At 37.0% G+C, this 16,628-nt stretch overlaps 1 protein-coding gene across 2 annotated transcripts in view; it reads right to left on the bottom strand.

Moving 5' to 3' along the window:
- Window positions 1-16,628, bottom strand: part of LOC136881247 (venom protease) — an 84,104-nt gene that overhangs the window by 63,567 nt on the left and 3,909 nt on the right. For both annotated transcript variants that reach the window (XM_067154002.2, XM_067154003.1), the window contains exons 2-5: window positions 11,741-11,930; window positions 8,556-8,724; window positions 4,391-4,483; window positions 2,149-2,313 (exon numbers count right to left, since the gene is read on the bottom strand). In XM_067154002.2, coding sequence (XP_067010103.1) covers window positions 2,149-2,313; window positions 4,391-4,483; window positions 8,556-8,724; window positions 11,741-11,930 — 617 coding nt within the window. The remainder of the gene's footprint in view (window positions 1-2,148; window positions 2,314-4,390; window positions 4,484-8,555; window positions 8,725-11,740; window positions 11,931-16,628) is intronic.

Genomic DNA, 16,628 nt, shown 5'->3' on the forward strand with positions numbered 1-16,628 from the left:
TTGTTGTTGTAGTTGGTGTTGTTGAGTAGTTAGGTTCTAACTTTATTTTATTATCACTTGTAATATTAAGCTAGTAGTAAGCTCAACCTATAGTATTGCAAGTTGTAGTGTTAAGCACTGGAAATACTTAAGTTATGTGTAAATTTGTATATCATGATGCTGGATTTAGAATGTCAAATTAGTAGTATTTCTTGCAATATTTTCTTTCCATGGAATTGCTTGTTATACTCTTGTAGTAGTAGTAGTAGTAGTAGTAGTAGTAGTAGTAGCAGCAGCAGTAGTAGTTGTTGTAATTGTAGTAGTAGTAGTAGTAGTAGCAGCAGCAGTAGTAGTTGTTGTAATTGTAGTAGTAGTAGTAGTAGTAGTAGTAGTAGTAGTTGGGTAATTCTGTTTTTACTTTATTATCACACTATTGTAAGTGACCATTGCCATTGGGATATTTCCCAATCACAATGCATTTGTTAATAATAATAATAATAATAATAATAATAATAATAATAATAATAATAATAATAATAATAATAATAATAATAATAATAATAATAATAATAATAATAATAATGTTGGCCCTACTTATATGCCTTAGCGGGGCACATATGTACAAAAAAAAGCTCAGGCAACAGCCACGAGTGGGGTCAGGATCAGATGAGGTTGCCCCCCTCCAAAGAGTTACCCTAGTGCATTATTTTATATATACATGCAACTTGCCCCTCGTGAGGCCAGGGGCTGAAAAAATGAAAAGGAACAAAATACTGTCAACTATTGTGTCTTATCACACCCACGGGAAGACAATAAATGTACCTAAAAGTGTGTCCACATTAAGATGTTTTCATTAACTTTCTTAATAAACAAAAGCGAAGCAAAGTCACCTCCGTACAGGCCATGAAGGCTCTTGGAGGAGGGGAAGGTAAAGGCTTCCACCATTGTTAACCTCAGCATGTGATGGGGTAGAGTGGTTAGCTCTACGCCTGGCCGCCTTTGCCCCCAGGAATTAACCTGGTACTCATTTTTGGTGTAGGCTGAGTGAACCCCAGGGCCATATGCACCTCCGGAAGTGGAAATCTCATTTCTTAAATTTTACGACTTCCTGACGGGGCTTCGAACCCACGTCCTTCCGGGCGAACCGAGCACGCCTTTACCGCCTCAGCCAGGCAGCCCCTTTCTTAATAAACACTGTTAATAAACAATGTTTGTGAACATTTTTGGATTTTAATAAACAATATAGCATGATGTTCATTAACTTTTCAAGCATGTTGATAAACAAAATTTCTTAAACTTTTCTATGATATGCTTTTATCTGTGTTCTAATGTAGTTTCATTTCCAGCTTTGCTCCTCTCTGAAAACCATCTTCAGGGCTGCCGACGGTTGAATTTGAACCCACTATCTCTTGAATTCAGGCTCATAGCTGCATGACCCTAACTGCACGTCCGACTCGCTCGGTCTGGGAGATAATTAATAGGATTTTGAGAAGGCACACGTTTGAGGGTCATTTGACAAGTGGTTCTCTTCTAATGAAATACCCGTACCAGTAGTTATCTTTATATTTTGGAGCATCTTTGTTAAAGTCTCTGATCCTGTTTTAAAATATATTCACTTTTTAAATAGTTGTTGTGGTCTTCCAGCTCATACTACTGCTTGCTATACTGAAGATCATCAATATGACCTCCACCCGTAGTCAAGATTTAGAGGTAAAGGCCAAACAATAGTTGGAAAGCCACTGGTTAACTACCAGAGACCTCTCTAAAAAAACTTAGAATATTCTTTAATTTAGAACAAAGATAATTCTTGACATAAGTTAAGTTTGTTTCACCAGAAATAATTGAAATGGAAATGGTGTATGGCTTTTAGTGCCGACAGTGTCTTTTAACATGTTTGGCTTGCCAGATGCAGGTCTTCTGATTTTACTCCCGTAGGCGACCTACACGTCGTGATGAGGATGAAATGATGATGAAGTAGACACATTCACCCAGCCCCCGTTTCAGCAAATTTAACCAATTATGGTTAAAATTCCCGACCCTGCTGGGAATCGAATGCAGGACCCCTGTAACCAAGGGCCAGCATGCTAACCATTCAGCCATGGATCCAGACACCAAAAATAATGAATATTTAAGTACTGGTATCATGGAAACATTCCAAAGCATAATTACCTGTAATTACTGCGGTCTGAGTGACAAGAGTACCACCACACTTGTAAGACTGGCTTGCTCCCATTTGCCAGTAAAGTCCAACATGCCATGGCCACTGTCCTGGATCTGTTGGATCTCCACGATGAATGAAACTTGCTGTTATATCTGGCTTCCCACATTCAGTACCTATTAAATACAATGAACTGTATTAGTGTTAGTACAGTAAATGTTTCACATGATGTTTTAGTAAATAAATATATACTGTAACAGGCACTGTGTCACTAGGAAGAGGTACAAGGAACAGCATAATATTAGCCACATGAGGGTGAATTGAAGCATAAAACAGATCATTTGTATTGCAATGCAGATATCAATCGCTTTTTAGTTATTTGATGCACACCAAGCCTGAATTTGTAAATGGTGAGGGAGGTTCAAATGCTCAGAAGAATGGCTGACTCCAATAGAAGAAATCCCTTACACAACTCCCTCCTGGTCATACAGACGATTGGCTAAAGTAGAAATCCCAATAGATTGTGCTCAGGTGTTACAAGATGAAAATCTAACCTGTTGAAGTGGGGTTTTCGCATAGACTCTGCCATTATGTGATTGTGGTTCTCTACAGACAAACCTCATCTTACATGTAATTAATCTCATCCTCTCTAATGCAAACTGTGTCCAACTACATGTACTATAATACCAATATAAATGGTCCGTTATTGGACATTATAAATTTACCAGCTAACTCATTCCTGATTGCCAGCGTTTTGCCCCCGTGTACTAAGTTGGGCTCATCAGTTGGTACTTAGCACACCCACCAAGACGCATGGAGGCCACTGCGTAGGCTACTTGGAGCCACCAGTGGCAACCAGGAATGAGTTAGCTGGAAAATTTATAATGTCCAATAATGGACCATTTATATTGGTATTATAAATTTACTCATTCGGGACAATTATTTCAGGTTCCCTGTGGGAATCAACATCTATATCATACATATACAATGGCAGACTTCAAGACCTGAAAGAGGCTAACTATTGGTCAGCAACTATATAAGTTTGTTCTTCTGCCATGTTCTGTGGTCTTCTTAGACCATTCCATTGTGGTTCGTCATTTCTAAAGACAGTTTTCTCATCAAGGAACCAATGCAGCATCTACTTTTCCTAGCTCTGTGCTCAACAGGAAGTCACCAAATAGTCCAGATTTATCACAGTAGGACATTTTAATTTTATGTTATGATTGCTATCTTGTTATATATTTTTCTTTTGGTTGTACAGTTTGTATTTATATACTAGTGCTTCTGATATGATAAATAATAAATACTAGAGAACATAAACAGAGGTGATGGTATTGGTAAGACTGAAGTCATACAGAGTCATATTATTATGACCACATCTTGCATTTCATATCAGCAGCATGCAGCCCACATCACTTGTGTTGTGGGCATATAAAGTGTACAAAAGGCCTTCTGCATACATATCACTTGTTACTGAAGTGTGTAAACCAGAGATTTATCCCAGGCTATGGATGATGGTATTTCTAAAACAACACCTTTTGTCAACTGTTTGTGTGCTACTGTGTGTTTTGTGAGTGGACAAATGGTACCATTGCTGATATCAATATAGCACACCTTATGTTGGGTGACCTTTTAGTCATTATCTAGAATGCGAGCTTTGCAACTTCCAAAAGAGTGCTGCTGCTTGCTTTTATTGAACTATCTGTTAGTCTAGTGGCCTGATAGAAACCCATCCAAAGTAGTTTCACCTTCAACCCAGCTGTCTGTTTCATTGGGACATGCTAACTTCTCCATCATACTGAGGTCATGTGGTTCACAAAGGACTTTTCCTAACAATGGTCATAATGCGTAATGATGAAAAGTTTGTTGACATTTCACTCTAAACATAGCCTGCCTGAAAACAATACCTTGTAGCTACATGTACATTATAATAGAATACATATACCGTATGTTTACAGGAAATTGCAGTACCGAGCGAGTTGGCTGTGTGGTTAGGAAGATAGTGGGTTTGAGCCCCATCATTGGCAGCCCTGAAGAAGGTTTCTCATGGTTTCCCATTTTCACACCAGGCAAATGCTCGGGCTGTATCTTAATTAAGGCCATGGCCACTTTTCCTTCCCACTCCTAGCCCTTTCCTATCCCATCATTGCTGTAAGACCTGTCTGTGTCAGTGAGACAAAAAAAAAAAAAGACAAAAAAAAAAAAAAAGAAAAGCAAAATTGTAATTGAAATTGCAGTATATGGGGTACCAACCTAGATCAAGACGAAGAGATGGAACAGCAACAGCTTTACCCTCAGGCTGGAAAAAATGAGCCAGATTAACTTCGAAGTACTTGCCATCGTCAACTGTAACAGAAAGAGAAGAAACTCAGTCGTCATGTAATTGAGGGCATTAACAACAATAGAGAAACAATAAGATGAGTATACCTTTTGTTCATAATGGGAAGTATTTATTCAAGTTCTCTCTTAAGCCTCTTTAAGACTCTTTTCTTCATTTTACCACTCTCTTTAAGATTTCAGTGTCAACACTAAGATGTGATATACTAGACAAAATAAATTAAAATATAAGAACTGTCCAAATGAAACTGAGACGTTGGTTTCTGTAATGGTTTATTGTTTGGAATACTTGAACATACAGGAAGTAATGGGTGATTTATCTGCCTAAATATAGCCACCTTGTTGATTCAAGCAAGCGTCCCAGTGGGCGTGAGGGATCAGTGTCCATGGTTGGAAGCAGAATTTTTTCATTTTCTCACCAGGTTGCCCACTGTGCCTGACCTAGTTTCGAGATGTCCTTACTCATCTGTGATGACATTCTCCATATCACATGAAGCCTGTACAACGCTATACACACTCATTCCCATACACATCCTTCATATGATGGTAAATGTCAGCTCTGCTAACAGCATCTATCACCATAAACTGAATAACCAATGCTGGGCAATTCTGGACGAATTCATGGCAAAACCAAACCCAGTCACTTTGTTTCTGTGCCTACAATGAGCACACTTACACTTTTTGATGACACCAGATTTCTTACTGACATAAGTAGCTATCCACCAATGCATGTACAATGTTCTCTTTCTTTGAATAATGATGGTCATACTGAAGTCTCAGTTTCATTTAAGCAACCCTTATTTATTTATTTATTTATTTATTTACATTTCATGGCCTTCATTGGACCACTCTAGCCAACTTTATACAAAGAATTTTTTTAGTTTCCTGTCAGCCCAGTACTTCTTCATTCTCTCTGACCTTATCCTTCCTTCTTCATCAGAAATCACCCTTCCTATTGTCTGTTTGTTGATTCGGATTTGCAGTCTGGTTTGTTTGTGAGTTTCTTGATTTGTCAGTTTTGTTTCTTAGGTCTTCCACTGTAATTTGTAGTTCATCCATATCTTCCTTGATTTCTGTAATCCACTTAATGTTGCACATACTATTCCATAATTTTTCTATTGTTCTCCTTATATTAAACCAAATTAAAATAATAAGAGAGTTATTCCACCTTTTCAATACAAATTAAATATTGTTTATTAAATAAACATTTAACAGGACTAGTTTCGACCTATTTAAAGGTCATCTTCAGCCATATCGCATCTAGAACAGAGTATTTGAAACCCTTATATATCATAATGAATTTCATCATTTTGTAAAAGTTCCCCTACTATTTGCCTATCATGTCAATGAGGTGTTAAACATATCTAAAACTAGCTGTACTACAAATCACTAATGGGTAACTGAATAAATTACAACCATAGGGTTAGCAGGAAAAACTAATTAGATAAAACTCCCGTTGACATGAAAGACCTTGGCATACCACCAAATAGGTATTTACCAGTATACTGCTGATCAATAGAAACTGATGGGAGTGTTAGTTGTGTGAAAGTAGGAGGAGAGAGAACAGACTGGTTTGAGCAAAAAAAGTGGATTAAGTCAAGGAAGTGCCCTGTCACCTTTGCTCTTCATTGTAGTAATGAATGAGATATTGACAAAAGTGGCAAGGAAAATTGGAGATGATGTTTGCAGATGACCTGTTTGTCTGGGAAAAAAAGGAAAAGGATATCCAGGAACAGTTAGATAGATGGAAAGATGAGGTGGAACAATATGGAATGGAATTTAATGCCAAGAAAGAGTGAAATAATGATCACAACTAGCAAAAACAGAGAGACTTATGAGAGGGAAAATGCTTTGAGGGGAACAGCTTAGGAAGGTAGAGAATTTCAGGTACCTGGAAAGTACCGGTATTGTAGAGGAAAGTGGAAGAAATGATGAGGAAATAAGCAAATGTGGAAGACAAGCAGGAGCATTCCTGAAAAGTGTCAGAAGTGTATTTTGGAGAAAGGATGTCCCTCAGAGAAGCAAAAGAATGGTATACAGGACATACTATATACCTATTCTGACATATGCAGCAGAAACTTGGGTAATGAGGCAGAGAGCTGTGATTAGGATACAGGAAAGTGAAATGAAATTTCTGAGCAGCAGGATAGGAGTGACAAGAATGGATAAGATGAGAAATGAAAAGGTTAAAGATATAGTAAAAGAAGAGAGCCACTACAGAACAGGATAGAGGCATCTAGACTTAGAATGTATGGACATATGAAGAGAATGACAGAGAAAAGGACACCCAGAAGGATGCACAAAATGGAGAAAACAGGAAAATGACCAAGAGGAAGACCAAGAGACAGGTGGATAAAAGGAGTGGAAGAGTGTGTACAGAGAAGGGGAGAGGACTGGGCAAGAGTGAAGAGGGAGAAGTGGTGGGAAGACAAGAGGACCTGGAGAGGCTTATGTTCCAAGCAGACCTGGCCAACTGCTATAAACTGCATATGATGGCGATGATGATGATGAACTGATGACCCTGCAGTTTTCACCTTATAAAAACAATCGCTAATTAACGAACCACCCTGACAACAGAACATTATGTCTTTGTCAGTGGTGCTCACCGATCTTTTTTGAGGACGGCACTGTATGAAGATGTAGAGATTGTCCTTGACTTTTTTTGTTCTTGTCATCTCTTTCTATAGCTCCCTCTTCCCACACTGATCTTTCACTGTTGTATACACAAAAATCAATCAATCAATCAATCAATCAATCAATCAATCAATCAATCAATCAATCAATCAATCAATCAATCAATCAATCAATCAATCAATCAATCAATCAATCTATCTATCTATCTATCTATCTATCTATCAATCTATCAATCAATCAATCAATCAATCAATCAATCAGTTAATCAATCAATGAATCAATCAATCAATCATCTGAATTTACGACTGTTGCCCAGATGGCAGATTCCCTATCAGTTGCTTGGAAATAGAATAGGATAGAACAGAAAATGATTAACACAATGAGAGATCCTCATCAATCTCACTTCTTCTACATCCATTTTTTCTCAGCCTCCGACGAGCTCATTTTTGATTCCCAGTTTCATTAGGAGGGCAGACAGTCAGAAAATTAGACATAGTTTATAAGAAACTCAATAGATGGCAGAAATTGTATGTTTTTTATATTAACATATTAAGATTTATGTAAACCAGTAGTGCCATTTATTTCAAATACATGCATATTTTCATTTCTACACTTCAAGGCTCTATCTGCGAACTAAAATAGTATCTGTTTATGTTGACGATAATGAAACAGAGCAACTTTATTTTCAAAGACATGGATAGTGTTGATGGTTATTGTGTAAAAGATGATTTGATGTATTTATCAAATGATGAATTGCAAAAGTAAAATTGTGAAACCACATGTGCTGCCACTGAAGGGTGCCTCAAAATCACCTGATGCAGACAGCATTAATGAGCTCAAAGAGATTACAACTCATACTCTGCTACAAATAAATATCTTTAAATCTGATACAAGGAATACAACTTTAAAAATTGCCTTGATATAGAACCTCCAGAATGTGATTTCCTAGCAAAGGATATATTATTTACTGCCCACCACCCTGGACCTGAATGCCTCCCCAAATGCAGCCTCTATTTTATATTTTAAATTTTATACTCTTCATATTCACTTTATATCTGAAGATTACTAGCAACATTAGTTACAAAATGACTTAATAGATTATTGATTGTATTCTTACATTTCAAGTAACAATATTAAAATAATAATTGTACTTCTAAACCAAAATGATTTTTTCTAATTGTTCAGAGCTGTTGCAATACTTATTTCTGTATTACCTGTTAATATTTTGTGAGCAATTATTTTGTTATTATTTAACAAAGATTAATCCTTTAGCTTTAAAACAACATATCATATATCTATCTTATGATTTAAGTATAGATTTAGAACAGTTCAAATTAAGTCTGTATATTTAAAAAAGAATCTTCAGCATTTGAAGGAAAATCCTGCAGCAATTCTAGGGTTAAACAAATTTCACATTATTTTCTTACAGTCTATAAAATTTACTTACTATCTTCATTCTTGCAGATGATACGGTTATTGAGAATGATATCCTTCACAATTGCTGGGACACGAGATGTAAATGACACTTTGTATTTGATAGGCGATTGACTTCCAGACAGAAGTCTTTCATTCAAAATTTCCGTATCCTCCACCAGAAGAATGTCTTCATCATTTTCCTGTTAAATAATTCATAAAGTACATTTCAGAATCTTAACATATACAATTGAAAGCATGGAACCATTGCCATTGCATCTAGTTTCCAATAGTGTTTCTCGTTGTTGGCAGAACCCCCTTAACATTTGTTGTTAGTAGGGTTGCCAGGTGCACTGTATTTGAAACCAGAAAAGCTTATCCCATATTGATTCCATGCAGGATAGCCAAAATCCTGTATTTATGGACCAGTAAAAAAAAAAAAAAAAAAGAGATTTTATTACTGTATTTCCTATCTTTGCTTCATTAATTTAAAGCATAAGGATATTGTGCCATATGTAGGAATGTCACCCAATTATTGAAAGACAAAGAACAAAATTTCTAATATTATTAGGCATGTGTTATTGTAACAGCCTTCGTTCTACACAGTCTTAATATGTTCTTTCAATCTAATGGTCATGACAGTACATCACGGAAGAAATAGAGCAGTCTGTAAAGCAATGTAACTATGCAAAGATATTAAACTATCAAAATATTGGTAATATAGATTTGAATTCTCATATATGACTGAAGTGTTTGTTAAGACTCAGATGGAAATAATCAAATCAAAATGAGGGATTCTTCTCAGCCAAAGAAAAGGAGACTATCACTATGCTTTTATTTAGAGAAGTCGGAAGGTGTTTGAATGGGTAAATCATGAGAGACTGCTGGCAAAAATGAGTGCTTGGACAAGACAAAAGAGTGACTGAATAGGTGGCTATAATTCTAGAAAATGGAACTCAGAGAATTAGAGTTGGTGAAGAATTATCTGATCCTGTAATCATTAGGATGGGAATTCCTCGAGGCAGTATTATTGGACCTTAATATTTTCTTATATATATATGATATATAATGATATGAGTAGAGAACTAGAATCAGAGAAAAGGCTTTTTGTTGATGATGTTATACTGTACAGAGTAATAAATGAGTTACAAGACTTTAGAGTGTCTGCGAAACGACCTCAACAATGTTGTGAAATGGACAGCAGGCAATAGTATGATGGTATGGTGATTAGGTAGTGATTATTGTTTTAAAAGGAATTACAACTAGGCAACCATCCTCAGTATGATGATAAACAGGGTTAAAAGTCGTACCTAGGTGTTAATATAAAGAAACATCTTCATTAGGGTAATCACATTAACAGTATTGTAAATAAAGGTCACCGATCTCTTCACATGGTTATGAGGGTATTTAGGGGTTGTAGACAGGATGTAAAGGAGAGGGCATATAAGTCTTTGGTAAAATCCCAACTAGAGTATGGTTCCAGTGTATGGGACACTCACAAGGTTTACTTGATTTGAGAACTGGGAAAAATCAAAAAAAAAAAAAAAAAAAAAAAAAACAGCTTGATTTGTTCTGGATGATTTCCGACAAAAGAGTAGCGTTTCAAAAATTTTGCAGAGTTCGGGCTGGGAAAACGTGGGAGAAAGGAGACAAGGTACTCGAATAAGGGGTATGTTCCAAGTGGTTTTCCATTGTCACACTAAGGCGAATGCTGGGACAGTTCCTAGTATAGACCACAGCCACCATCATCCTCACCTTCTCCAAATATCTCCTTCTCTGTGTCACATCTCCCTGGCCTGAGGGACGGCGTTACCATTTAGGAGGTCCGCTATCCTCTTCAGGGTCGGAATGAAAACATTTTTAATAGTAGCAGTAGGCGAGCTGATGGAAGTTGACACTCATCAGTACAGAGTTTCATATATCAGTTGGCAGAGCCATATAGGACAAGTACATGTTAATCGGATTTGAATGGTTCTGGTCTCAAAGGACAAGGAATATGTTTTGAACTGGCTAGCATGTTTCTGCAAGAAATCAATCAGAGTTCAATATCATCCTTATTTTCTGAAGTGAAAACAAAGGCCAACATACTAGTAAGAGATTGTTTGTAGGCAGGTAATGTTCAACGAAAGAAGCCACAACAATTTATTGTAGATGACAACTTTGATTTGAAGGATTTTGTTAGTATTTTAAGAGAATGAGAGATTTATTTTAAGATAATTTGATTTATAGGTAGCCTACTTTTAAATGTTTTAGTTACTGGAGAAGTCTGTTAAGTTATTTTAATAGAATTTTATGTAGTTTATTTGATTGACATGCCTAATATTTTAATTTTGAGTTGTTTAGTACAAAAGTTTGTTATACAGAGGACATGTCTTATAATAATAGCTTGATTGTTGTTAAATATGAGGTGATGTTAAGTTCAAGAAATGTTTGGTACTTTCTGGGCTGCTGAAGAAGAGAATATGTAAAGTTCTCAAAACATATACAGTGTTTAGTGATTGAAATAAACAAAGAATAAGATTTTTTTATAGTACTGACAAGGTTGATTTAGATATAAGTATAACAGTGATTTTCAGTGGTGAATAGATTGAAGGCAATACAGACCAAAACAAATTAAACCATAATGGTTAAGTTAAGAAATTTGAAAGGCTTACAGTTCTGTCATGTGGTAACATGAAGGGGGGAAATGTAAAAGCTCCTGATAATCAGGAAATCAGTGAAACCAAGGTGTTTTTAAAACCTGGACTCGAGCAAGCTTCCAGTAACTTGGTGGAGTATTGGGAAAACCTGGATGACCAGTGCTCTAATGGAAGAATGGCTGAACAGAATGAAAGGATGAAAAAGGAAAACCACAAAGTAATTCTTTTCCTCACCAATGCCACTTGCCACCTGAATGTGATGCTTTCCAGACTTAGAGGAGAGGATACACAAGTTTCAAATAATCCTCTATACATATCAATCAATATCAATCAACAAGTAGGTTTGGGAATAGCTTATACAGTGCAGAAGATTAATTGTACTCTTGTCAGGATAACTTCTGAGAAGCACTATGCCACAGTAGTCAAATCATCCAACTTTTCCTTCCTAGCGGTCTCACAGCAGACATCTTACAGTTTGCGGCTATGAACGCATATACCTCTACTTTTTGAAGTACACTTTAAGACATGAAATTTTTACTTAGTATGGTTTGATAAGAAATTGATTCAAACTTCAAGGTACCACTCTTTGTTTTGATGTTGTGAGCATCCGAATTTGAAGGTGTATCCAGCTGCCTGGGGTGTAGGGTGGACTTATAGTCAGCACAATTGTTCTATCTCTCAGGTACTGGAGTACAGATGGACAAGGTGAGACCTGTTGAGCTGCTGATCCTGTCAGTACCGCGATAATGAAGACAGACCAGAGCAGCAACCTAAAACATACACATCTTTTCTTAGTCTTTGGATTTTAAGCAAAAATCTATTGCATTCTTATTGATATACATAGTTAATATAAGTATAAGAAAGGAGCAATCCAGACTTTGTCTGATCTTAGAGGATCAAATTAAGAAGGGCAAGTCCACATACATGGTGTTCGTAGGTCTAGAAAAGGCATTCGATAATGTTGATTGGACCAAACTATTTGAGATTCTGAAGGTGATCAGGATCAGATACCGAGAACAAAGAATGATCTACAATTTGTATAAAAATCAGTCTGCAGTGATAAAAATTGAGGGCTTTGAAAAAAGAAGCAGCAATCCAGAAAGTAATGAGGCAAGGTTGCAGATTGTCCCCCTTCCTTTTCATTGTTTATATAGAACAGGCAGTAAAAGAAATCAAAGAGGAATTTGGGAAGGGAATAACAGTCCAAGGAGAGGAAATCAAAACCCTGACATTTGCTGAAGATGTTGTTATCTTATCTGAGACTGCAGAAGATATGGAGAAATTGCTGAATGGTATAGATGGAGTCTTAGGTAAGGAGTGCAAGATGAAAATAAATAAGTTCAAAACAAAAGTAATGGAGTGCAGTCGAACAAAGTCAGCTGATGCAGGAAATATTATAGGAAATGAAGTCTTAAAAGAAGTAGATGAATATTGTTACTTGGGTAGTAAAATGACTAATGATGGCAGAAGTAAGGAGGACATAAAATGCAGACTAACACAAGCAAAGAAAGCCTTTCTTAAGAAAAGAAATTTGCTCATTTCAAACACTGATATAGGAATTAGACGTTTTCGTCTGGAGCATGGCATTGTATGGATGTGAGGCATGGATGATAACTATCTCTGTAAGAAAGAGAATAGAAGCTCTTGAAATGCAGTGTTACAGAAGAATGCTGAAGATGTGATGGGCAGATCAAATTATGAAAGAAGAGATACTGAATTGATTTGGCGAGAGGAGATCGATTTGGCTAAATTTGATGAGAAGAAGATGACACCCAGGACATGTTCAGTTGATTTTTGAGGTAAGTGTATGCAGTGAGAACGGTAGGGGTAGATCAAGGTATGAATATGACAAGCAGATAAGAGGAGATGTAGGATGCAGTATTTATGTAGAAATGAAAAGGTTAGCACAGGATGGGGTGGCATGGACAGCTGCATCAAACCAGTCTATGCACTGATGACTCCAACAACAGCAACAAGGAAAGGAACAAACAGCTATCAAATCAAGTCAAAGAGAGAGAGAGAGAGAGAGATGAATAAGAAAGGAACACATATAATAGAACAAACACAATGGCAGCAGGTATGTGTAGGAAAAGAGAGCAACAGAATAGAAGATGAGTACAAACATAGAGACAAAAAGGACAAGACTTACATTTTACAAAATCTTTAGTTTATTATCCACCTAATCAATACATAGTTTACTCTCAAACAGTACTAGTTTCAACTGTACCTAGTGGTCATCCTCAGCTATTTAATCATAAAATTAGAATTAGGACGTGATGATCTCATAAATGAAAGGGGAAGGAGGGGAGTAAACCTCCTGAGTTAAGGTTACAAATACAAACATACAAAATATACTAATGTACATATTTAAAAGTCCAAACATTAGATATTTGATAAATGGTCAAGTGGATATAGAATAAAAAATATTAGGTCACAAGATTAATGGCACTTAAAATGATTTCAAAACTGCACTTCTATTAGTCGTCCCATCATGGATCATAGTAAAATATGCATTACAAGAAAATATCACAGTAGTAAAATTCTTGTCTTGTTTGGGACAGGTGTAGGATAAGAAGAAAGCTGGTTAAGTACAGAAAAAGGGAAGAAACATAAGACAAAGATAAATACAAGTGGTAAACGAATAGGAATAGAGGACAAACACAATAGGAAAAAGGGATCCCAGTGGGATTTTTTTTTCTTCAACATCATTACAGTCTCATTGGACCACGTTTATTTAGGTTTCCACCATGTTTACGTATCCTTGCCCACATGTCCTTCAGACATTCTGTATTATAAATGTTAGAGAAACTTGGGTGAGAAACTTTAAGTAAGAGAAGGGAGAAAACTAGACTTATAGGATTATATAGAGCCTATACAGGAGAGGAAACATGGGGGAAAATCCGTGAGAGGCTTCAGTTGGAAAATAATTATATCGACAGGCCTGACCACAAGTATAAAATTAGATAGGATTTTAGCAGAAGCGATTAGGGTAAATTTTCATTCATTGGGAAGGGCATGAAGAAGTGGAACAGTTTACGAGGGGAAGTGTTTGATTCTTTTCCAAAATCTATACAGATATTCAAGAAAAGAATAAACAGCAACAGAGAAAAGAAATGTTACAGGGCATTCGACCTGTGCAAGTTATAGTAAATAGGCCTAAATAATTTTTGTGAATAAATTAATTTCATCCCCTTGTCTGTGGAGATTGTACAGCCAAAGTAGGGGACTGCCTGTAGGGGTGAAGTGATTTCAACAACAGGGACTTCGAGGGCCCTGGGACTGCTGTGGTAGCTGTGAAGGCCTTTCAGGAACTCTGGAAAGTGGTGGCAAAAGGGGCTCTGGTTAAGACACAGCAGGTCGTTTTGCATGTTAGGTACCAAAATGGGTAAAACAAAGAAAGTGTTGTAAATTTAAATCTTATAGCAATTGTATAGCATTGTTTGAAGTGATTCCACATGTTTTATATGTGTGATTATGTGTTTAAGTACAGAAGATACTAAGAGTAAAATTTTTAAATAATACAAATTTATTAAAGCTGAGCTGTGTGTTTAATTGAAAAGTTGTTAGTGTAAATTGTACATTGTAGCAATTTAATTTGCAGCACTTGCGATGTCTGTAAGCCTGAGGATAGGTAAACCTGTACACCTGCATGGTACTGAATGTTGTAAAAATATTTTGTACAGTTTTAACCTGCCTAAAAAACGAAAGTGTTCAGTAAGTGTTTCGATGTTGAAGGATTTTCCTCCGTTGAGTTGTATATGAATCTGCTGCCATTAGTTCTTTATACCAAGCAACCTTTAGTATCAGGAATGGCAGCAAAATCTCTGTTGTAGAACACTTTGGAATAGAAAGGTACGAAAGTACTTTTAGTCGTGAAAGTGGTAACATAAAGTAAGTAAATGAGTAGTATATAAGTAGAATGAATATTTTTTGTATGTAGCAGTGGTGGAAAAAAAGGGGAGGTGAAGGAGGAAAAGAATAACAGTTTTATTCCATTTTTGCCGGTCCTGTGGTGTAGGGGTAGCCTGCCTCCCTCTTACCCGGAAGTCTCGGGTTCGATTCCCGGCCAGGTCAGGGATTTTTACCTGGACCAGAGGCTGATTCGAAGTCCACTCAGCCTACGTGATTTAGAATTGAGGAGCTATCTGACTGTGAGATAGCGGCCCCGGTCAAGCAAACCAAGAATAACGGCAGAGAGGATTCGTTGTGCTGACCACATGACACCTCGCAATCTGCAGGCCTTCGGGCTGAACAGCGGTCGCTTGGTAGGCCAAGGCACTTCAAGGGCTGTAGTGCCAATGGGGGTGGGGGTATTCCGTTTTAGCCACCTGAATCTATGAATTATAAGAAGTTTTAAAAAGGCAATATGTACAAAACCTGTTGTTTTATCAGCTTATTCTTTCCTTTAATTATTAAGAAAAATACTTGGCTGAAATACGCACAAAATGTCATTCGTCGCGGGGTAACCGATTTATATAGCTCCACAGCAAGTAGTGGAGACTCGCGCAGCAGCACATATGCTGTGAGGAAGGGTAGTAGGAGTATATTTTGCCATGGTCATGGACACTGAGGTATAATTCACCTATTTGCCATGCGCAGTCGTCAGTCTGGTAGCCTCGCTCATTCAAATGTGTCTGTGTAGCTCTATCTAGTATCTGTTACTTTCTTAGTGTGCAGTCAAATACTAAATTATTTTTAATTCTATAATCACGCCGTACTTCTATTTAATTGTAATGGAAATGAAAATCTACAGCCTGTGTCCAGTCATTCGACCGGTCAGGGATGGAATGAATGAAGCCCCATCTAGCGGCGAGGATAGGAAATGTGCCGGCTGCCGAAGCCTGTCGCACTCCTCTGGAGATAGATGAAATGTTAATGGAGAGTGTTGCTGGAACGAAATGACAGGGAAAACCGGAAAACCCGGAGTAATTGTTAACACATGTGTAATTATTGTTCCTTTGGTGAAAGTTTTATTACATACAGTAGTATTGAATCAAAATCTCAACCTATTACCGCACTCAAGTCGATAGACTGTGAGCCTTCACCTCTGTAGCTATTTTTTCTTTCAATTTTGATGTATCGTTCGTCCCCTCCCCGCCGGCTACATCACTCAAACTCGGGTACTTTTTATTGTCCATACATTTTTGTGCCCCCCCCCCACTTCTAATACCCAATCGCCACTATTCGCACTTAGGCTAAGTAGAATGAGTACTTTAATTCTTTAAAATATGCGTGAAGCAATGTAACCGCATGGCAAATTACCTGTAATATACAGCTGAGTACAAAAATAGTTCATATTTGTGGTTATAATCACTCTGTTCCCGTAAATTGAGACAATAATCTGGTAACCTTGCTCTGTGGGCAGCGAATCAACATGGCGGTTATTTGAAACATATCAGTCGAATGAATTTTATCGTCGTATGAATGCCGTGTATAGTGAGAAATATCTGTCGAAAATGACCGTGAAG

This window comes from Anabrus simplex, chromosome 9 (assembly GCF_040414725.1).
Source record: "Anabrus simplex isolate iqAnaSimp1 chromosome 9, ASM4041472v1, whole genome shotgun sequence".
NCBI lineage: Eukaryota > Metazoa > Arthropoda > Insecta > Orthoptera > Tettigoniidae > Anabrus > Anabrus simplex.